The sequence below is a fragment of the Scheffersomyces stipitis genome, chromosome 1 (genome assembly GCF_000209165.1).
Source record: "Scheffersomyces stipitis CBS 6054 chromosome 1, whole genome shotgun sequence".
Lineage (NCBI taxonomy): Eukaryota > Fungi > Ascomycota > Pichiomycetes > Serinales > Debaryomycetaceae > Scheffersomyces > Scheffersomyces stipitis.
This window is the reverse complement of record NC_009068.1, coordinates 1,846,801-1,869,689: the sequence shown is the minus strand read 5'-3', so window position 1 is coordinate 1,869,689 and position 22,889 is coordinate 1,846,801. Positions and strand designations below refer to the sequence as shown.

At 42.4% G+C, this 22,889-nt stretch overlaps 9 protein-coding genes across 9 annotated transcripts; 4 read left to right on the top strand and 5 right to left on the bottom strand. All coding sequences in view use genetic code 12, as the record gives it.

Moving 5' to 3' along the window:
* Positions 1-117: 117 nt before the first annotated feature.
* ARO9.2 (aromatic amino acid aminotransferase II) lies at positions 118-1,641 on the bottom strand (the record flags this gene model as incomplete). Its single annotated transcript, XM_001387560.1, has 1 exon — positions 118-1,641. The coding sequence occupies one exon, from the start codon at positions 1,639-1,641 to the stop codon at positions 118-120; it is 1,524 nt and encodes a 507-aa protein (XP_001387597.2).
* A 779-nt stretch (positions 1,642-2,420) lies between these two features.
* On the top strand, positions 2,421-3,776 carry LYS21 (homocitrate synthase; the record flags this gene model as incomplete). The annotated part of the gene is made up of 1 exon (XM_001387954.1): positions 2,421-3,776. One exon carries the CDS (start codon positions 2,421-2,423, stop codon positions 3,774-3,776), a length of 1,356 nt encoding a protein of 451 aa, XP_001387991.2.
* Positions 3,777-7,047: 3,271 nt separating this feature from the next.
* Positions 7,048-8,478, top strand: AAT1 (aspartate aminotransferase). Its single transcript, XM_001387953.1, has one exon. It carries the CDS (start codon positions 7,091-7,093, stop codon positions 8,408-8,410), a length of 1,320 nt encoding a protein of 439 aa, XP_001387990.1. The 5' UTR covers positions 7,048-7,090; the 3' UTR covers positions 8,411-8,478.
* A 50-nt stretch (positions 8,479-8,528) lies between these two features.
* CAD2 (Coumarine and phenylpropanoid biosynthesis) lies at positions 8,529-9,821 on the bottom strand. Its single transcript, XM_001387559.1, has one exon. The coding sequence runs from the start codon at positions 9,579-9,581 to the stop codon at positions 8,586-8,588; it is 996 nt and encodes a 331-aa protein (XP_001387596.1). The 5' UTR covers positions 9,582-9,821; the 3' UTR covers positions 8,529-8,585.
* Positions 9,822-11,380: 1,559 nt separating this feature from the next.
* On the bottom strand, positions 11,381-12,367 carry CAD3 (putative short chain dehydrogenase; the record flags this gene model as incomplete). Its single annotated transcript, XM_001387558.1, has 1 exon — positions 11,381-12,367. One exon carries the CDS (start codon positions 12,365-12,367, stop codon positions 11,381-11,383), a length of 987 nt encoding a protein of 328 aa, XP_001387595.1.
* A 406-nt stretch (positions 12,368-12,773) lies between these two features.
* PICST_28697 (predicted protein) lies at positions 12,774-13,574 on the bottom strand (the record flags this gene model as incomplete). Its single annotated transcript, XM_001387557.1, has 5 exons — positions 12,774-12,889; positions 13,074-13,207; positions 13,229-13,349; positions 13,390-13,415; positions 13,450-13,574. 5 exons carry the CDS (start codon positions 13,572-13,574, stop codon positions 12,774-12,776), a joined length of 522 nt encoding a protein of 173 aa, XP_001387594.2.
* Positions 13,575-14,559: 985 nt separating this feature from the next.
* On the top strand, positions 14,560-18,514 carry PICST_66512 (putative bud site selection protein). The gene has a single exon (XM_001387952.1). It carries the CDS (start codon positions 14,888-14,890, stop codon positions 18,362-18,364), a length of 3,477 nt encoding a protein of 1,158 aa, XP_001387989.2. The 5' UTR covers positions 14,560-14,887; the 3' UTR covers positions 18,365-18,514.
* A 538-nt stretch (positions 18,515-19,052) lies between these two features.
* Positions 19,053-22,512, top strand: PICST_80310 (putative importin, protein). The gene has a single exon (XM_001387951.1). The coding sequence runs from the start codon at positions 19,533-19,535 to the stop codon at positions 22,347-22,349; it is 2,817 nt and encodes a 938-aa protein (XP_001387988.2). The 5' UTR covers positions 19,053-19,532; the 3' UTR covers positions 22,350-22,512.
* A 74-nt stretch (positions 22,513-22,586) lies between these two features.
* On the bottom strand, positions 22,587-22,883 carry PICST_23033 (predicted protein; the record flags this gene model as incomplete). Its single annotated transcript, XM_001387556.1, has 1 exon — positions 22,587-22,883. A coding segment is annotated over one exon (297 nt), but the record flags the coding sequence as incomplete, so codon positions are not given.
* Between the last annotated feature and the right edge of the window lie 6 nt (positions 22,884-22,889).

The following is a 22,889-nucleotide window of genomic DNA, read 5'->3' as shown; positions in this document are numbered from 1 at the left end:
AAAATACAATAAGGTACGAACATAAAATTTTGCACCCAAATCTGAACTCCAACCTTTATTCTACTGGGACAAAATGAATTGGCTTATTTGACTTAAGAAACTACGTATATATGTCTCCTAATACTCGAGACCGTTTTCAAAGAATTCCTTGACAGCAGCTGCAAGCCTTGTTCCTGCTTCACGAAGCTCGACATCGCTGTCTAAACAGGCATAACTCAACCTGAGGAAGTTAGAACTGGCCTCGCTGAACTTCTCGTCTATAGCCATTTTGTAGCCAAGAACCACTGCAACTCCATGTTGAAGCAACTTATAGTTCAACAAGGTGAGCTTAGATATATTGTCAGTACCTTCTGGGAAATTAACCAAGAGAGACGCAAACATGCCAGCGTCGCAGCTGATTATCTTGATATACTCCTTCTCATATGCTTCCAGGTTAACAATGCTACTGATCAAGACATTTCTACGATGGGCGTAAGCTAATCTCATCTTGAGAATCCAAGCCAACCAGCCATCAATGCCACCATACTTCTGTTCAATAATGTTCAAAAGCAAAAGTTGAGCAGCTCCAGAAGGTGACCTAGTGACAATGGACGAATATTTAGTGATCACATCAATAATTTTCTTGTGTCCTACTAAGAAACCCAAACGTAAGCCTGGAGCAAAAACCTTGGAGAAAGTTTCAACTCTAACTACTCTACCCTCAGTATCGTACTTCAAGTAAGATGGAAGCAAGCTGTGATTGATATAGTCGTCTACAGTTAAATCATGGTCCTTCAAATTCTCAAGACTAGGCTCAGCAAACAGGGGAAGAGTCAAATAGCCATAAGGATCATCTTCAATAATGACAAAATTATGAATGCTGGCCAATTCATAAATCCTTCTTCTTGTCTCTGGCGTCTGGGTAAATCCCGTAGGATTCTGACTTGTTGGGATTGTGTAGAAAGCCTTCGGTTTGTTACCTTTATGCTCTGGTCTAACCTCGTCCCAGTTTTCCAACAAGTTAGCTAAATAGTCTACGTCTACATCTGCCGAAATATCTCCCTTGATATTCTTTTCAAACTTGATCTTGGTAGGTACAATAACTCCTCCCACATTTCTAACATTGTTTCCAAATGGAGAAAAGGTGAATTCTTCAATAAGAACTATATCGCCAGGATCAATGAGAGCGTCGACAACTTTGTTAAGACCTTCTCCTGCTCCATTCGAAGCATGTACAGCCCAATCTTCATAAGCAGGAGTATGGATTCTTTCAACAAAACTACGCAAAAATTTCTGGAATGCGGGCAAACCTTTGACGTCTCCGTACTGAAAAGCTTCACTAGCCCCAAGTGAATATTCGTCTTCTTCTGGGAGCCTCTCTATGACAATTTCTTTAACCTCGTCAATCTCCTCGTTCTTGAAAATCGAATCTTGGAAAGGAAACTCGTCCACTTGAACTGTGATCTTCTTCACTGGGAAGAATTGAGCATTGGGTCTTCCAAAACTGAGTGCCAAAGGCTTGGGATGGGGTTTGAAATTCTTGGGTGCACCGTCAGAAGTGTTAGCAGCAAAATGCTTGAACGATCGATTCAGAGCCCGAGAAGAAATAAGACTCTCAATCGAGTTATTTGGGATGGCAGTCGTGGTCGAAGTGGGTGCCATTGCGTTTAGATAAGAGTGAAAAATCTGAAATCTGATTCAGTATTAAAGTCTGAGATTAGGAAGAAATACTCAAATAGAATCCAAAGATTGCAAATTGGTACAAGATCTTTCGCTAACGTCTATTTCAGATACTATCGCTGTCTATAAATACTAAAGACAATTCCTGAAGACATTTTCTCATTTGTAAGCGAATCAGCCATAGTTGTGGATTGCATTGATAAAGGTGTGGGAAAAGGGAATTCGGACAATTGTTGAAAATTCCGAAGTGGAGAACACTTCCCACTTGGGACACATTCAGTGGCTAGAACTGCAACATTAAGGGCGTTATCTGAACTTTGCTATCTACAACTACTCCAGTGACATGCCAAAGATAAGAACAAAGGGAACGGCTGCTAGGGGGCAGTCGTTATCTATGGCAGATTAGAGATATCCGCGTGACTCAAATCATGTGATACAATATAAATATATGCAGGATATAAATAGTCCCGTTTGTAAGGAAAAGGGTCAAATGGAGAGATGTGGACAGTAGAGATAAGATGAAATGGTAGCGTTCAGACATTTTACGTAGACAGGAAGAAAAAACGACCAACCAGACAGTAAATCTTGCCAATTTTATCAAATGTAATATAGGGTCTTTATGAGGCATCTCACGTGATTTATATCACACCAATTTCTTGAAAATCGAGCTCCATCTCATGTAATCAGTTAACAAGAATAGTAACTTCTTGTATTAAAAGTATCAAAATAGATATCATTCAATTTGGAAGATCTAGAGGATAATGGAAATGGACTCGGTAATCGACGGGTTTCTCAAGTTTGATCTGGAATATACGGAAATAACGTACAATAATCCGTATGGTCCCAATCCTGCTGATTATCTTTCAAATGTATCACATTTCCAGGTTATTGAGTCAACATTACGAGAAGGGGAGCAATTTGCAAATGCTTTTTTTCTGACGGACACAAAGATAGCCATTGCAAAGGCGCTCGACGACTTTGGTGTCGATTATATTGAGTTGACATCTCCTGTAGCCTCTGAGCAGTCTAGGAGAGACTGTGAGGCCATATGCAAGTTGGGTTTGAAAGCGAAAATATTGACCCATATACGGTGTCATATGGATGATGCACGAGTAGCAGTTGAGACGGGTGTGGATGGTGTTGATGTTGTTATAGGAACATCTCAGTTTTTGCGAGAGTATTCGCACGGGAAGGATATGACACACATCACCCAGAGTGCCCTAGAGGTGATCGAGTATGTGAAGTCTCATGGAATAGAGATTCGTTTTTCTTCAGAGGATTCGTTTCGGTCGGAGTTGACTGACTTGCTTAGCATTTACCGGGCTGTAGACAAAGTCGGTGTAAATCGTGTAGGTATAGCAGATACTGTTGGATGTGCCAATCCCCGGCAAGTTTATGAGTTGGTAAGAACTTTAAAGGGTGTAGTGAGTTGTGATATCGAGTGTCATTTCCACAATGATACTGGTTGTGCTATTGCCAATGCGTACACTGCTTTGGAAGGTGGAGCCAAGTTGATCGATGTGTCGGTATTGGGCATTGGCGAGAGAAACGGCATTACTCCTTTGGGAGGACTAATGGCTCGGATGATCGCAGCTGATCGTGACTACGTCCTCTCCAAATACAAGTTGCACAAGCTACGAGACATTGAAACGCTTGTGGCCGAGTCTGTGAGAGTCAACATCCCGTTCAACAACCCTGTGACTGGCTTTTGTGCTTTTACTCACAAGGCTGGAGTTCATGCCAAGTCGATTTTGGCTCCTCCTTCGGAGTACGAGATATTGAGTCCCTCGGACTTTGGTTTGACCAGGTACATCCACTTTGCCAACCGGTTGACGGGTTGGAATGCCATCAAGTCACGAGTGGACCAATTGAATTTAGATCTCAGTGACGAACAGTGCCAAGAAGTAACGATGAAAATCAAGAAACTCGGCGATGTACGTCCCTTGAACATCGACGATGTGGATTCCATCATCAAAGATTTCCATGCCAATGTGACCACACCTGTTGTACGTCCCGTGGGAATCAACAGTGATACAGCTCCGCGAGTACCACATAATCTCGAGAGATTGGATGGGAATGGCGTAGTAGCCCGGAAACTATTGGGACGTCGTCGTTGAACGAGAAAATGAAGAAAACGAAAAGGAAGATAGGTGGACCTAAGAAGAGAAGGATTACACTGAAAGTGAAGGAAGAAGAAAAACCACAACCTATTGCATATCAAAAGTCATCTGTAACACTAATAATATATATTCCTGGTATGTTCAATCAGAGCTTTCTAAATATATAGACAAGATTAAAAAGAACAGCATAATAATACACACAAGCCATATAAAGCCACAAGAAGTAGAGTAATTAGTTTGATCTACCAGTTATAGATCTTGCCCGTGGCTCCTAACCTCGCTAATGGCTATTTTTCAATGCCATTTCGGACTGGATGTTGTTCATCATAATTCCCATAGAAATGAGACCAAAGATGACACTCATGCAGATACAGATCTTGAACGACTGGAAGTTCTGGCCTGACTGGACGGTATGGCCAGTCCGCTTATCCTTCCAGTAGATGAAGATGGCTGTGCATAAGTTGAAGGCTGAGATGAGCGAGCAGATGTACTCGGCAAGGGTGTACATGATAGCTATTGTGATATTGACGTATGGATAGTAATGACAGTGGTGATGGTTGATAGTAGGATCGACGATTGATTAGTTTTGATTAGTTCTGTTTGTTTTGGGTCAAAGTGTTGTGATACAGGGATAATGACTTAACTATTGTCTTGCATCAAGTGATGGGTTTGTTAATGAATGGGATGAGATGAGATGCCTTCCAGATGTTGGAATGTGCAATGTCTGGTGTTCAGACGGTGGGTACGATCATAGAGGCGGACCTTAAGAGGTGGAAGAATGACTTAGTCGACGGCAGCCATGTGCTGGATAGTATTGGACCGGGAACTTTGGACTGGGGCCAGCTGCTGGATTACATATGTATCTAGCAAAGAGCAGAGTCAAGCTTGAAGGCGCAAGGCAGAACTGGATTCAAGGAAGAGCTCGGTATTTATACAAATGCAAGAATAAATAGACGAACGATCCTTTGCTTCAATGTGTGACAAGAAAAAAAAGGCATCTCTCTACAAACTAATATTTATTAGAAGATTCTACGAAGCAGAGTAGATCTCCCTATACAGAAGCAAGAGTGCGGTTGCAGGATACCACGACCGTATTGGGCTACAACGGTGCAACCCACGTTGCGGACATTGTGTGCTAGCGATAGCAGCAGGAACAATTGCAAGCGAGTCTGGCTATCTTGTAGTATTCTATCTTTTCGAGAAGAGCTGTGGACTCGCTGTCTTTCGATTTGACTCTTTGGTTGGGATGGGAACAATTTTGGCAATTTGCTCTCAAGGGGTCTTTTTTTCCTTAATTTAATTTTCTTGTGGGGATATTCTGTGAGAGGAAAGAGCAGAGCAATTTTTCAGAGAAGGAGAGTGACAGAAGTGCACCAGAACTACGACGTTTTCATTTTTAGTTTCCTACCAGAATTTATTCGCTTTATCAGCTCCATTGCAGCCGGTAGAGCGACTTTCTGGCTAATTTTTGAGACCAATATCGGGGAAATTGGACAGTAGAATGTTTCAGTATTCTGTTACAAACAGTGCCAGATGAAGTCACTATGCCGTATTTCTAGCACACAAACAAGGTGATGCTTTTGCCGAATTCGGTTACACAAACAAGCAAAAACCCCAAAACAGCTACGGAATACAAATAGATAGTGTAAGATTTAGTTTCAAATGCCCCAAGTTAGACTACTGTAACTTCGAAAAGCCTGTGTCAGGAGCGGTGTCAAGTTGACGTCGCTGGAACCTGGAAATTGTCACTAAATCAAGGGAGAGAAAACACACCACTTTAGTTACGTCAGCATTGCAGAGTGGAGCCACTAGTTTTAGAGCAACAACTACAGGAAGAACAAACGTGAACCGTCACGTGCAAAATCAATTGTCAAAAGTTGATTTTGCTGGAAAGAGAAGCAAGTAGTCGACTGTTCCAGTCCTAACTTGATAAGCGTATTAAGCAAGGGTAAATCAGTGTTGAGAATGAAAAAATATGATATGGGAGATTAGCACATTTGAAAACTTACTGGAGGATTGCTACTGCACAGACAAACCACGGCAGACGTATAACGACCTGTGTTTGCAGAGTAGGAAGAGTGGGGGAAAGGATATAGAGAAAAGTGTTCAGTGTCAATTTATCAAGGACACTAGACGGCGAAATCTGTTCATTTCTGTGGGAAAAATTTGGAGAAAAGCAGATGAAAAATTGTAGATGAGTAGAAAAGAGCGAAGAGAGCCAAGAGAGCCAAGAGAGCGTAGATGTGGTGATTATATAGAGCGTGGCCCATTTCTATGGCCATAATTGATTTTAAAGGTGGACTTAGATTTTCTGCTATTTCCATCAACAGAATAATACAGAGAGAACTGAGCAACCAGAGCAAATCCGAGTATGGAGTTTGGACTAAGCGCCAGACCACAAAAAGCGAGTCAAGGAGGGGTAACATGCCAGCGGAATAACACGGAATAACCATCAGAAGGTGTATCAGGACTAGTGGTGTCTTCACGTGCATCCGCTTGGCCGCAGCTTGCTTTCTTGATGGTAGAAAGAAGGAAGAGTACGGGAGCAACTGAAGTGGGAGGCGTGTGGCGCCATGAGCCAATGGCAAGATCAAATCATGCTATTGCCGGGAAGGAAACAGAATTGGGTGAGAATTGCGAGAATTGCTGGTGAATTGGTGGGGATTGAAGTGAGTGAAAAACCAGAGCTGAGAAATTATCGGTACAACGATTCTGCCGTCTGCACAAAGACGTTTGACAGTGGAACCATGCCCCAGAGGCAGGTAGACGAATGAAACTACTTGGTGAGCAAAAGGTGAAAATCATCAAATTTGCACCGTGTATGAAAGAAAGACCTGTCGTCAGAGCAAGAGAAAATCGCTGTCCATATATGATAAATTTATGGAAATTGAATCAGATGAAAGGTCTGATAATTGAGTCAGACCAAGCCTGGCAATTAAGTATGGCGTAAAATGGATAAAGTTATACTTTACTAAATTTGCGTTTATTCTGTGGAGCACTCACAATAAGCCAATTCGACTTTCTCTAGCTCAACCGACTCTTAACTCCTCGGAACACCTTAGTCACTGGACGCCAACTTTGCCGTGGACAGCCGATTGGGTTGTGAATTTTTGTGAGTCGCATTTTCAATTTTTCACTAGGTGGGGTTCCCTTGCAGCGAGAGTCATATATAGAAGCCGAGATCGACAATGGATTTTTCAGTTGATATTTCGTGAACTTTTTCTTTTCCTCCTTCTTTTCCTCCTACTCTCTTCCTTCTTGCCTCATACTACCCGTAGTACCCCTTCTTGTATCCCAAGCCCTTATAGAAGATGTATAGAACCTCGTTGCTCAAGCAGACTGCACGTCCTTCCGTCCGAGTCTCCACCAGACAATTCTCAGTGCTCAACAACCAGGTCAGAAAGTGGAGCGAAATCCCATTGGCTCCTCCAGACAAGATCTTGGGTATCTCCGAAGCCTACAACAAGGACGCCAACACCTCCAAGATCAACTTGGGTGTCGGAGCCTACAGAGACAACTCCGGTAAGCCTATCATCTTCCCAAGTGTCAAGGAAGCTGAAAAGATCTTGCTTGCCAGCGAAGTTGAAAAGGAATACACCGGTATCACTGGTTCCAAGAAGTTCCAGAACGCCGTCAAGGGCTTTGTTTTCAACAACTCCGGCAAGGATGTCAACGGTCAACAATTGATTGAACAAAACAGAATTGTCACTGCCCAGACCATCTCTGGTACTGGTTCCTTGAGAGTCATTGGTGACTTCTTGAACAGATTCTACACCAACAAGAAGCTCTTGGTTCCAAAGCCTACCTGGGCCAACCACGTTGCCGTTTTCAAGGACGCTGGCTTAGAACCAGAATTCTACGCTTACTACGAGACTTCCAAGAACGACTTGGATTTCGCCAACTTGAAAAAGTCCTTGTCTTCCCAGCCAGACGGCTCTATTGTCTTGTTGCATGCCTGTTGCCACAACCCAACTGGTATGGACTTGACTCCTGAACAGTGGGAAGAAGTTTTGGCTATTGTCCAAGAGAAGAACTTCTACCCACTTGTTGACATGGCCTACCAAGGTTTCGCTTCCGGTAACCCATACAAGGACATTGGCTTGATCAGAAGATTAAACGAGTTGGTTGTCCAGAACAAGCTCAAGTCCTACGCCTTGTGTCAATCGTTTGCTAAGAACATGGGTCTCTATGGTGAAAGAACTGGTTCTATCTCCATCATCACTGAGTCTGCCGAAGCTTCTCAAGCCATTGAGTCTCAATTGAAGAAGTTGATCAGACCAATCTACTCCTCTCCACCAATCCACGGTTCCAAGATTGTCGAAATCATCTTTGATGAGCAACACAACTTATTGAACTCGTGGTTGCAAGACTTGGACAAGGTTGTTGGTAGATTGAACACTGTCAGATCCAAGTTGTACGAAAACTTGGACAAGTCCTCTTACAACTGGGACCACTTGTTGAAGCAAAGAGGTATGTTCGTGTACACTGGTTTGTCTGCTGAGCAAGTTATCAAGTTGAGAAACGACTACTCGGTCTACGCTACTGAAGACGGAAGATTCTCCATCTCTGGAATCAACGACAACAATGTCGAGTACTTGGCTAACGCCATCAACGAAGTCGTCAAGCAGTAGACGTATAGATGGTCTGCTATTTTTTCTACGAATTCATAAATTATATATCAATAAAATGACTTATGGTTAATAATGACACGAAGTCAGCACATTATGTACGTTCTATATTGCTTGACTTAAATATATGACATACATTGTTCATTATATGCATATTTAAATTGTTATAAACGTCCTACTAGACCTTTCCTTCTTGGATAATGCCTTCGACAGTGGCAACCAAGGACTCTTCGTCAGAGATTGGGGTCCAGTTGAAGGTCTTCTTGGCCTTTTCAACAGAAATCAACTTAGGAGTTTCACTAGGGCCAGTTTCCTTTGTAGGCAAGTTAGCTACATACTTCTCTGGGATTCTAGATCTCAAGATGTTAGCTGCATCTACCCACGTAAGGGTGCTACCAGTAGCAGCCAAGAATCTCTCACCAAGAGCTTCTTCTGTGGTCAAAGCCAAGATGTGCAACTTAGCAACATCTCTAACGTCAACAAGGTGGACAGAAGATGGATCTACACCATTTTTCTTCGAGCCATCGATCAAGCCCTGGATGATGTTCAAGGAGGTAGAGTTGGTAACTTGCTTCTTCAAAGAAGGTCCGATAACCAAGACTGGGTTGATCACAGTCAAGCCATATTGGACTGGTTTAGCTTCAACGTATTCCCAAGCAGCCTTTTCAGCCAATGTCTTGGAGACGGTGTAAGGACGGTCCAAGTTTTCCGTTTCAGTCCAGTCCTTTTCAGTGTAGAGTGGCTTGACTTCAGCATGACCAAAGCCAATGGCTGCGAAAGACGAAGTCACGACTACGTGCTTTACAGTGTTGGTTTCAGCAGCATAGCCGAGGATTCTCAAGGTACCTTCTCTAGCAGGAATAATCAAATCGTTAGGATCTTTTGGTGGAGAAGAGGGAAATGGAGATGCTACATGGAGTACGTAGGTGACGTCTTCAAAGATCTCTGGCCAATTAGCGTCAGAGGTTAAATCAGCTTGATAGACCTTCAAGTTGGCATCCACGATTTCCTTCGTGAGCTTGTCACTTGAGGAGTAGAGAGACTCTCTCAATTGGGCTTCTTTGGCCAAACTTCTGATCGAGGTTTTGACCTTTGCACCCTGTTCCAACAACTGGAGAAGTACAAATCCGGCAACGTAACCAGTACCTCCGGTGACTAAGTAGACTTCAGACATGACGTAATATGTATTGAGTAGCAATTGAGGTTAATTGAATATCCAGAAAGCAGAATAGTTCAATGAAAAGCGAAATACTCCGAATGGGGATTCTGAAAAACTGGAAATCAGCGATTATAAGTACTTGAAAAATTCCAATTAGGGAAACGACTCCGGATTATAATTGCGAAATCGAAGTTAGAATGGTGTCAATTAGAATTCGAAAAAGCCAGACAAGAGAATATCAATTGATACCAAACCAGGTTATTCAAACATATTTATACCTCCCAACTTACATGGCTGATTAGTAATGCAACTCCAGTTCATCAATTGACTTCAACGTGGAATTGGTGTGGTGTAGAATTTGTGGGGGCTTATGTGGCGTTACTAAATTTTTCGGAGTCTGTACTCTCCGTGGTTATTCAATAAAACCCCTAAAAATACGAAAAGCCTCCGACTCTGTAGCCGTCTCATGTTGGTTTACTTCTTGTTCAGTCAAATAGTGAAGCCATCAACTCCCCAGTTCTAAACTCGATCGTCGGTATACCAAAATGTAACTGGAAGGTAATCAAAATGAGTTCTGTAATAGGAAGTATACCCTCGTTTTTGTTGTTCACAATGTGAGATCCTCCATCCAGATCCCCCACGCAGAAACACGAGAATACCTAACTTTCTTTACCATTTTTTTCAGTCGGTATACTTACTTGAGGTACGAGATGTTTATCTCTTGAAAGTGGAACGATTACCGATTGGTTCATTCTGGGTATGCTCGAGAAACACTTCATAAATAACTGAAAATAAGGCAATGTTAGAACCTCTGGAACAGTAAAATCTGGGGATGTGATTAAGCCACTTAGGCAATTGTAGAAGTAGGACGGAGGTGCGGTTATATCCCAAAGATTGAAAAATGTAGAATATTTCGCTACGACCATGGAAGGTCTATTCTATTTGTGGGTAGGCCCCTGATCCTCTCACTCATTTTGTTTGGGTGCAAAATCCTGCTACGTACTCACTCTCACAATGTAGAAAGACAAAATTCTAATGCCTCTTCATAGAAATGATTTTGATAAGATTTCTGGACTGTCCTGGAGTCAGGATTAGAGCCCATTTGAGTATCATCCTTTGTGTTGATAGCTAATATGTGAGATTGCACATTGCCTCTATTCAACTTGTTGCAGAAAATTCAGACTAGCCAGTCACCTGAAATTGTTGCCCAAGCATCCCTCCGAAGTGTTGACTAAATAATCTTCAACCATTTGCTGAAAATTGATATAATTACAGCATGAATATTGGAGGTTTTGGTGATGTCGAATAGTTTGAGATTGTTTGTTGAATTTTACACTGTGTCCATATTTGGATTCACTGTTAATATGAAAATCAAGCAATTTCTATTGTATTTTACGAACATTGATATAACATACTACAGTTACGTACAGACTCTAGAAAGTGTCCTAAACAAAGAAAACATTTGAAATTGAAAATCTACGTCGCTTCAGTTTGGAGAAGAGTCTAAGTCCCGATGGATAATAATACTAGAGTTGCTCTGTGGCTCAAACTTCACCCAGCGGCCATGTGTTTTGGAATACATGCACAGAAATGGGTGCAAAAATCAGGTGTATCTTTTCCAGACTAAATGGATACTAGTCGTCCGAATATTCATTATAAGTGTCGTACCTGTGAGTTTTCTTTTCTTTTATGCCAAGGATGCACTTTATTAGTTTTCATTGTTTTAGTTCCATAATAAAAGATTCTTGTGAAATACATTTCATTAAAGATCACACATATTTAAGATAAAGTTACGAAGATAAATTTTGCATCAACTATTGTGGAAGACTGTTGACGGTCGCAAGGAAAGTTTCTTTGGGTGAAATTGGTGCCCAGCCAAAAGTTGTTCTGGCCTTGGTAACGTCCGATGGTCTTCTGTCATCCTTCTTACCTTCCAATTCCTTGGTAGGTAGATTTTTAGCTTTTTCGGCTGGTAACACCTCTCTCAAGATATCGGCAATTTCCAACAAACTGATATTTACTCCAGTGTTTACCAAAAAACGTTCACCCTTAGCCTTAGGATTGGTCAAGGCATCAAGATGTAAGGTGGAAATATCTCTGACGTCCACATAACTCAAGAACATACTGGCAGCACCGTCCTTATTGGTACCATCCACCAACTTTTGAATCAATTCCAACGAGGCTGGGAAACCCGTACCTTTCTTTAAAGTAGGACCAAAGATATATGCTGGGTTCATAACAGTCAAGGCATACTTGACATTATTTTCCTTGACATATTTCCATGCCCCTTCTTCAGCCAAAGTCTTTGAGAGAAGATAAGCGGAAGTAAGATTGTCCTTGTTAGACCAATCCTTCTCAGTAAATGGTTCGGGATGCTCACCATGGCCATAAGCAATTGCTGCCATAGAAGACGTGACTACAACTTGCTTTACGGTAGGCGTGCTAGCTGCGAATCTGAGGATTTTGAGGGTACCTTCAACGGCTGGAATGATGATATCATCCGGGTTCTTTGGCTGGACAGCTGGGAATGGAGAAGCAATGTGAAGAACATAGTCAACTCCTGGGAAAGCCTCAGCCCAGCCATCGTCAGAAACCAAATCAGCGACAAAGACATCCAAATTTTTATCGACCAATTCCTTGGTGAGCTTGTCACTGGACAAAACCAAAGACTCACGCAATTGAGCCTCTTTCGAAAGACTTCTCAATGAGGTCTTAACCTTGTAACCTCTTTCCAAGGCGTAGAGAATGACCCAGTTACTGACGTAACCGGTACCACCTGTGACTAAGATTGTTTCAGACATTGCAAAAGTTGAGTTTATGGTTGATTGGATTGTTGAGATAGGCTCAATTGATTAAGGAAGAGAAGAATAATCCAGCTCCAACGGGGGGGACACGAGTCCCTTTTATACTTTCGATATGGGAATGGTTCTTGGCAGGATTTGTAATGTCTTACTGATTCAATTGGATATTTTCCAGATCATGGCATACAAGTGAAAGGATCCAGCTCGGAGAAATACGCTGATAAATGCTACTGTTACCCCGTAGATACTCTATCCAGAAGTTCCGATCGGAGTTTTGATAAATGCGGTAATGCCGACAGTAGCCTGGAATTGCAGGGCTGAATTTTGAGAATATTACGTTAGAAAAAAGCACGAGTTTCGGGATTTGCACCCTTTCCGTTTTCTTTCATACAAAACAGACGAGACGTCAGAAGGGGCTTTTAAGTTTGACAGAGTCACAGCCGATTGCGCCGAGGGTAGAATAAATGGAAATGGTTGTGCCTTTTTGTGGGTAAAACTCCCCGAGAAATAGAATCAGCGACTCTATACAATTCTAGTAAATAGCAAGAAAACGAGCAGAGTGTAGACAGTAAGACGTGAAAGCCAGGATTGCAGCCAGCTGCTGGTGATGGCATCTGACTGAAAATTGGGAAGCGATTCTGGGTACCGATGCCGGGAATGGAGATTGTAATTGAGTTATAATCAGACAACCAGATAAGAGACATACCACAATATGGTTGGAGCAATGGGCCCATAGTCAAATTGGAACTGGTGCTTCCATCGCCAAATAGCTTGTTCAAAGCCTGATTAATAATCAGCGAAGCGAACTTGCCGGTGTAGCTGGTAGGGAGATACCAATAACTGTAGATACAAATGACTTACGCAAAGCCCGGAACCACACCAATCTGTTCACCACTGCTCAAACTCTGAATCAGCATTCTTACAAATGATAAATTCATACTTGGCCATGTGACCAGCTGGCCTTCAACTTCATAGCCGAAATCTTCATAGCCGTAGAACTTCACAACTGGAAAACAGCTTACCTCTTGACTCTTGAACGTCTTCGTCACTAAACTACTTCACATTCAAGCTAATACTCATACACTGCGGTGCTCGCAAGGCTGAAGCACTGATCTTGGGCTACATATCTGGCAGTGCCAAACCGAAGCGTGAATTCGCTGCGTCTTCTACGCAAGGAGCAGGTCTCGTTTGGAGTTGGCATTGTCATTGTGGGCCTTACACGGTTAAGGGGCAAGACGCGAAATGCAGAGACGTGTTTGGTTGGACAGGAACCGAGTCGGACTATCGCGATTCTACAGATATTACGAGCCAACGGCCACAATTAACAGAGAAATACGAGAGTCTTTGGGGCTTCGTTGGCCAAAGACACTGGCTCCATTAGTGTAATTCTGATTTAGAGGCCTCTTGTTTATTGTCCAACGGTGTAGAGTCTAGTGCCCGGTCTCTTTGTCTGGAGATCAGAGTAAACAAGTTGTATATAGACAAGACAAAAAAATAATCTTAAATGGTAGCAAATATACCACAACAATAACACGGCATCAACACAATATTGCTGCGACAACATTGGCAGCGGGACCAGGGGAGGATGGCAGAGTATCTGAGAGTAGAGTATTCAAGTATTGGAGTGGCAGAGCAGTTTTAGAGTAGAATAGCGCAGAAAAGCGCAGAAAATTAGAGTGGAAAATTAGAGTAGAATTTTAGAGCAGAATTTTAGAGCAGATTAGGACAGAGTAGAAATTAGAGCTGAGTAGAGCTGAGTAGCAGAGTAGCAGCAGCGCGGAAGAGGCAGAAGTTCTACAGTAGCCAATTCCCAGAGCCAATCTACATACCATTCTCGAACCGACACAAACCCTGTACAGTGCATTTCTCAACTAAGTAATAGCCCTGACAGTTACTTGTTTGAGTAATGTTGGATCGCACCACCGCCCTGGTTTGGCTAACTCCATACAAAACAGCAGGAGCAAGTCAGATGGCGAGGCCGACACAACCAGACAGCAGCCAGACATCATATGATCCAGAAACAAAATACAATTCAGCTAAATGTACAGCCATATTCACCCGTTTATTGGGGCATAAAATTGTCGCGGTTGTACACAACTGGATTTTGCTGATTTCATCTCGGCGGCTAATTACCACACTTTCGTGTCTGTTTATTGTCTCCAGCTGTAGCATATCTGTTTTTCAGACACGAAAACACAAAAAATATCTGTGCAAATCAAGTTTATTTTAGTGACGATAGAATCTGTCTGGGTTATTTTTTTTTAGACAAATCCGTTACTGTTGCTGGAGGTTGGTTTTCTCATCACTTTCTTTCCCCAGCGCTAGCTAGAGCATCTACACTCAGCCAGGATCTTGGGCGACACCGCTTAGTTATAGGAGATTGCGAGAACAGACACCGCCACTGCCCACCAGAAACTTTTCACCGATCTCCGCATCTCGAACACATACCACTCTATTTTGTTTTCTTTATTTTGTTTTCATCCACTCATTGGTACTTTCTGAAGTTGCAGTGTCCCTAGAATGGCGTTAAGTCCTTATCATCACATCATCCAGGCAGCCACGGAACACCACGGCCGTTCTGACAACGAAGACTCCGACCACGAGACCTCCTTCAGCCGTAAATCAAATCATATGCCACTGCACAACAACAGTGATCTCGAGATCGGCAGCGACAACAACGACGAGAATATCATGGAGTCGGGCAACGACAACGAGCTCGAGTACAAGAGCACTCTCCGCAGAATGCAGCCGGTCAAAAGATCACGAAATGCTCTGTTGAACGACTCTAGAGAATCGCATACTGACAGTGAAGACTATGACAATCGCAGACTCCACGACAGAACAAACAACTTATCCATAGACAATCTCGAAAAGGCTTCCTTTGATAAACAGACTTCACTTGAAGAGATCCATAGTCCAGAACTTCATGAATTACGTAAACTGCGTTCGGCCAATTCGTCTCCTATTGCTACCGCGAAAGATATAAATAGTACTGCTGAGCCTTCGCTTCACGACGATTCTTCACTTGCAAACACAAACCGACTCATCTCAGATCTTGAGCGGAAGTTATCGATCATGTCAACGTCGTCATCGAACCACACTCAGCAATCACAGGGCTCATCGGTGATAGTCAACAAGAGTTTGGCTGGTATGGGTAAGGAGCTGATCCAGTCTTCTGTTCTTCAGTACATTAAAAGTGAAGAGGACAAGGCCAGAGACACACACAACAACATATTTAACCCCAACGAACTTTTCCAAGACCGTCAGCTGAAGTTCCTCACTAAGTTTGGCAAGCTGTACAACGACGATAACCAACGCAAGATGGTAAACCCGAATCATCATCGTCTGGACGCTCATCTAACTGGTGAACATATTCCAGATGAAAATGCAAGTGATAATGTTTCACCGGTTATAACGCCGAATCTAGCTGAAAGCAGTCTAGATGCTGTAGAAGTAGACGATCCCATCGGCATGGACACAGACTCTCTGATCCATATATCGAGAGATGATTCTCACATTGCGGAACACTCTTTTGTTAAAGAAAAGGAAGACATTCTTGATCAAGATGAAGACGAAGATATAAACGACGAAGATGATCACGAGGAACATGCAAATCACAGTGGAATGTATGGAATCTTTTTTAACGACAATTCATATGACGACGATTTTGACCCTGACGACAATGACGATGACGATAACTTTGAGCCAACCGATGAGTTGTTGTTACCTCCTTCACCTCCGAGGTCTCCTCCACGAGATTTAGATCCGGACAAGTTATATGGATTGTATGATTTTTCTGGGCCCGATCCATCTCATTGTTCCTTGACTAGAGATGAGCCAGTGTACTTGATAAATGATCAGGACAACTACTGGTGGCTCATCCGGAAGTTAAACAAAGAAGAACGTAAAATGCATGTCAAACTGAAAAGAAGAATCAACCAGGGAGAAATAGACGAGGATTACGATTCGTTGGAAGATGATTATACAGACGAAGAAGATGGCAAAATAGGATTTGTTCCAGCAGAATGTCTTGAGACATATGGCGAGCGTTTGGCACGTTTGAATTGCTTCAAAAATGAGGAGTTGGAAAGATCGTCCAAGGATAGTTTGGTGGATCAGCACTTATTTGGAAATACTGCCCAGCAGGGAGAATCGCAAGTATTCCAATCTGAAGATAATCTTTTGCGCGACAACGACACCAGCATAATACTGAACAAAAGCGAAGGTCTCCTGAGAAGTTCCAGCTTGTTGAAGAGATCAGGATCTAAAAAGAACAACAAATCTGTTACATTTGAAAACTTGGCTGATTTACAACTTCATGAGGAAGAAGAAGAAGTCGAAGAACAGACCGACGATACAGATTTGATCAGAAAACAACAGAAAAAGGCCGGGTTTGAGGCTAATAGCATGTACAATATTCCTCAAGAAGATATACGACATTCTGACGGACAACAGGACCAAGATGAAGAAAAGAGATCGGAAGTTCTCAGTGATGTATATCCGGTAGAGACACCATTGATTATCAACAAGAATGGCAAGAGTAACAATAAGAAAAAGTTGGCACTTCTCCCCTCTACTTTAACACAAGATACAGTGCTACCATTAAACCCAAGCCATTCCTTAGAACAGCCTCATGAACCTGCTGGGTCTTTCAAGGGTTTTCTTTCAAAACCTCCGACTACTTCGAATACATTTGACCAAGCTTCCATAGGATCGTTCTCTCCTGATACTCCTCCAAGTAGATTCGTTAAATCTTACACTCGTCCCAGCCACCTTCTTGACAGTCCCGGCGACGAGCTTGACGAAGTGTACATGTCTCCTAATCTGGGTATGTTGAGAAGATCGGAAATTCTCGACAGATTGACCAAAGTGACTTCAGACATCGAAGAGCAGTTGGCCTTCAGTGACTTTGAAGCTGATGGGAATGAAGAAGGATACGAGGAAGATGCAAATGTCACTAAGGAACACGAAAGCGATAGGCTGATCGTTGATCTATCGAGTCCGCATAGTATAAAAGAGAAGCATAGAGGAGTTGTAATAGTAGATGATGACGATTACGAAGACGGAGACATTCTTGATGCTGATGCTGATGCTGATGCTGATGCTAATGCTGATGCTGATGTTAGTGATTTTACAAAATCAGAGGATTGTGATATCTCCAAATCGGACATAGAAAAAGAAATCAAAGAGATCCATCCATTACCAGTCGAGGAAACTAAAGAGGTACCAGAATCACCAAAAGATATATTACAAGAAATACCCCAACATACACCCCAAGAGAAATCTGAAGAGGCAAAGGAACCAACAACGGAAATAAAGCAATCAGCATCGGAGATGAATCAAGAGTTTGACGGTAGTACTTTAGAAAAGGGTAGTGAGGTCGGAGAAATCAACCCTGAAGTTGTTGTTATCTCTGATGACTCTTCTCCAGAATCTTCTTTGCCAGAGCCAGCATCTTTGTCTACTCCATCCAAATCTGATGATATATCTGATGATATCCCAAATGATAGTATCAATATGGGTGCTATAGAGGAGGCAGCTGGTACAACGCCTGTTTCATTATCATCTAAGGATTCAGCAGCTACAATCACAGATGTTCCCTCTGAGTCTTTGGATCATGTCATCCACTCGTCGCCTATAACCAAGCAGATAGACAGTTCCTCTGAAGCACGTAGAAGTCCAGACATTGGTAAATCTGTTCAGAGTATGAATGTTCCGGAGCGTGACGAAGAAGAAGAAGAAGACGACGACGACGATGACGAGTATGATGATGACGATGTGTTGAACGGTGGGTATCCTGCTGACATCACACCGTTGACAAGTATGAACTCGTTGAACTACGGGCAGTCGTCCACTCCTACACCTTCGAAATTGGTGCCACCTACAGATGTCTCTGATAAGAGAAAGTCGAGACCAGTACACGATATGTTCATGCCAATTTTGGGCAAATTTGACGAGCTTGCCGAGAAGTTGGCAGAGCTTGACGGGATGTTGTGATCCTTGTAATTAGTGATGTTCGGTAATAATGTGTCAGGACTTTCCGAAGTAGAAGAGCAATAGAAGATAATGAGTTTTGATATTAAGAATAATCAAATAGTATTTCAGTAAATTAATATGTAACGGTAAGAATATACACTGCCGTATCGGTTAGAAATCAATTAGAATATTACACTTAGCGGTACAGAGATTTTATTGCAATTAGTCAGTAGAATTAACTAAATCGAATGGCTAAATAGCCACCGAAGTCATTCTAAATAGGGATAATCAGACAATAGAGAAAATAGAGAAAATAGAGAAAATAGAGTTGTAGATAGAAAACCATTTTACGCGCTTTAGGCTAACTGAAAAATTAATATTCTAACAAAATACTTCAAAAGGAAATGCCATAGAGAGAAGAATCTGCAACCAAATATGACAAAATCAGGGAGAAGACAAAAATGGTGCAGACATCGTAAAGCTACCAAATATAGCTCTTTCCGCCCAAATAGCCTCTAATTGGTCGTTGGCACTGCACCCCTCTTCAGCCCTTCGTCCTCAGCTCTCTATCTCCCTATATAGTTAAAGTCCTAGGGCCAAGATTTAAAACATCCCTGCCGCAGTAATTAAGAGCACCAATTTTTTTTCCAGTGATGAGGGTATATCGAGAAAAAATCTACACACCTTGAAAAACTCTGTAAGATTCAAGGACTTTAAAGTGCTCTGGAAACAGAAAGACATACTTGTATAGGTGCTCGCGTCCGAGATCTGTAGCACAGCTAGACACACTTAGTCGAGAATTGCGAACTGGTCCAGGTGCAAAGGAGACGCGTTGCCAGATTCAGCCGCCAGTTATACTCATTGTTAATCGATCTCGATCAGAGACTCATTGGATCTACAGAATTCCAGTGAAATTTGCCACAGGTATTGGTTTTTGAGAAAAGCCTGTCATTAAGATCTATACAACACCTATTGAATCAATAGTCTGAATCGTCTAGTGAAGTATTGAACCCCAACAAAGTATTTATCCATAGAGATTCGGTTTTCATTCACAACTCGTTCTTGGAATTTCATCTACAAATCGGAGTTAATAACTCATAAAATCATTAAGACCTTCAAATTTTCCTTTTTATTTCAGAATCTTGAATTCTCACATATTCTTTATTGAATTCCCATAGTCATCTTCGCCATGTCCTGGACTCCTGAACCGCAAGCTCTCGAGCAGCTTAGGCACATATTCAGAGGTACGTTATCGTCCAATAATAACGAACGAAAGCTTGCAAACGAAGCATTGGACCAGGCGAAATTACAGCCAGAGATCGAGAACTATTTGCTAGAGCTTTTGGTCGTGGATGATTCTGCAAAATCAGATATCAGAGCTGCCGCAGGTATCAACTTGAAAAACAGCATATTGAACAGGAGGCATCAGAAGGCGCCGCCTAACAGACTGTACTTGTTGGAGAACATTTTGAAGGGTTTGATGTCGAAAGATAATATGGTGAGAAACATTACAGGGAACGTAATAACGTCACTTTTCTCCATCTATGGCTTGGAAGGATGGCCGCAAGCCCTTCCGCAGCTTCTTGAATTGGTTAACCACACCAGCACGGATGGTTCCATGACGTCTCAGGAAGCTGCCAGTGGGGCCTTGAGCAAGATCTGCGAAGATAGCTTCTATTCTCTAGATGTAGAGTTCAACGGAGAAAGACCTCTCAATTTCATGATCTCCAATTTCTTGAAGTTGATGAACCATCCTGGTAGCGGCAAAATCAGGGCCAACTCCATCCATTGCATTGCTCAGTTTATCCCCTTAAAGACGCAGTCGTTCTTGGTACACATTGACGAATATCTCCAGAAGTTGTTTGAGTTGGCACACGATCCCAGCCGAGAAGTTAGAAAGAACATTTGTTCGTCATTTGCATTAATCTTGGAAACCAGACCAGACAAATTGATGCCCCATTTGGATGGAGTTATAAACTACTGTTTGCACTTGATGCAAGATCCAAGCGAAGAAGTAGCTTTGGAAGCTTGTGAGTTCTTATTGGCTTTATCTACTGCTCCAGAGACAGAATCTGACAAGGAAATCTTCAGTCCCAAGTTGAAAATGATCTTGCCGACTCTCTTGGACAAGATGGTCTATTCTGAGGAAGATATCTTCTTGATGGAAATCGCTGATTCAAAAGACGATGCCACTATTGCAGACAAGGATGAAGATATCAAGCCACTTAATGCCAAATCAAAGGATATCCACTCTGTAGCCAATACCAATTCTGCCAGTAACGGCTCTACTAAGAAAAAAGCTGCTGGCGACGATTCTGATTCCGATTTCGATGACGACGAAGATGAAGATGATGAAGACCTGGAGTTGGATCAATGGAGTTTGAGAAAGTGCTCAGCTGCCACCTTGGACATTCTATCCCTCAACCTTCCTGGTGAGGTTTTAAATGTGACATTACCCATATTACAAGATAGGATTGTATCTCAGGAATGGCCTGTTCGTGAAGCAGCAATTCTTGCCTTTGGAGCTATAAGTAAAAGTTGCCTAGAATTAGCCAGAGAAAAATTACCCACTTTGGTGCCATTCCTAGTCGATAGATTGAAAGATAGCGAACCCAGAGTGAGACAGATTGCTTGTTGGACGTTGTCCAGGTTTGCTACCTGGATCGCTGAGGAAGCGCATGAAGGGGGACAGTATGCAAATTACTTCCAACCTACGTTTCAGTCGATTGTAGCCTGTTCCATGGACCAGAAAAAGGTGGTTCAAGAAGCTGCATGTTCTGCATTATCGTCATTTATAGAAGAGTCCGATTCCACCTTGATAGAGTACTACTTAGGACCATTGTTGGACCATTTTGCAAAATGCTTCCAGACATACCAGCGTAAGAACTTGATCATCTTGTACGATTGCGTTCAGACATTTGTAGAAAAAATGGGATACGACAACTTGGCGTCTAAACCAGAATACGTCAACACCTTGTTGCCTCCGTTGTTGCATAAATGGCAAATCCTAGACGACAATGATACGGGATTGTGGCCCTTGTTGGAATGTATGGCCTCTATTGCAGCTACCTTGGGTGAACTCTTTGCTCCTTATGCTGTTCCAGTGTACGAGAGAGCTATCAATATTTTGTCCAATTGTATCCAGCTAGACTTGCAAACTCATACGGATCCCTCTATCGAGGCTCCTGAAAAGGACTTCATTGTCACCTCTTTGGACTTGGTTGACGGATTGATCCAAGGGTTTGGTCATCATTCCGCTGATTTGATCAGACAGCATAACACAAACTTGATGGAATTGTTGATGCTTTGCTTCGAGGACCACTCAGCAGACGTCAGACAATCGGCATATGCCTTGCTTGGAGACCTTTCCATTTTCACTTTGGACCCAATAGTGAAACCATACTTGCAATCAATATTCTTGAGCATTGGTAACGAGATCAATAACCGTTCTTACTCTACTTTCCCAGTCTACAACAATGCTATCTGGGCTCTAGGCGAAATCGCCATGAGATTGCCGTATGAGGAAATGAAACATTACCTAGCTAACTTGGTCAACTTGTTAATTCCTGTGTTAAACGGCAGTGACATTCAGCAGACAGTTTTAGAAAATGCGGCCATCTGCTTGGGCAGAATGGGATTGAATGGAGGAGCTGAGGTGATTTCGCCCAGATTGCCAGAATTCATCGTTCAATGGTGCGCCCAGATGTTGTATTTGGTAGATAACAGCGAGAAGGAAACCGGGTTCCAAGGGATGTTGAATATTATACATGGCAATCCAGACCAGGGCTTTGGCGGATTATCAAACCAACAGGGAAAAAAGAACTTGAGTCTTTTCGTGGTGTGCATTGGAAATTACATGGAACCACCAGAACACTTGAAGCAATTGTTTGGTCAATTCTTGGTGTCGTACAAACAGCTTCTTGGAGGTGACATCTGGGACCACCAGATCTTGGCTGGGATCGATGGCGAGTCGAGGATGATGCTCTCGCAAGTCTACGGAGTATAAATCACGGATCGTTTGGTCCTTTGCATTGTTTAATTGCTTCTTGTCAGATAAATATTCATCATCATTACTTATTAGTTAATTATATAGATTTCATTTTCAAGGGGTGGTTAGCCCTGTATGAGCATTATATAGATCGTTATTCATAATACATTCTGAGGAATGGTGGCTACTGTAGATTAAAAACCAGTGCTATTGCCAGTGGTAATTGTTGTAGTGGTTCTTGTCGTTGTAGTCAGTGTACAATACCTCATTTACTAATGTTATGGGAAGATCCCATACACCACTGGGAGCTTTATGGACATACTCTACAGCAGCTGCGATTCTCTCTTCCTGTTTCGTATTATCAGAGCCAGGAAACACAGAGTGGTCGTCTACAAAATTGCGGACATCGTCTAAGGGCAACGTAAGCACCTCTGTGTTGTACAAAGCAAGAGCAGCGTAGATATAAACCATCAACATCAACGAATAGCTCGGCACAGCTAAAGACCAGTACTTGTCTGGATAGTAGTATATAGATAGGTAGTCATTGAGGAAACGCTC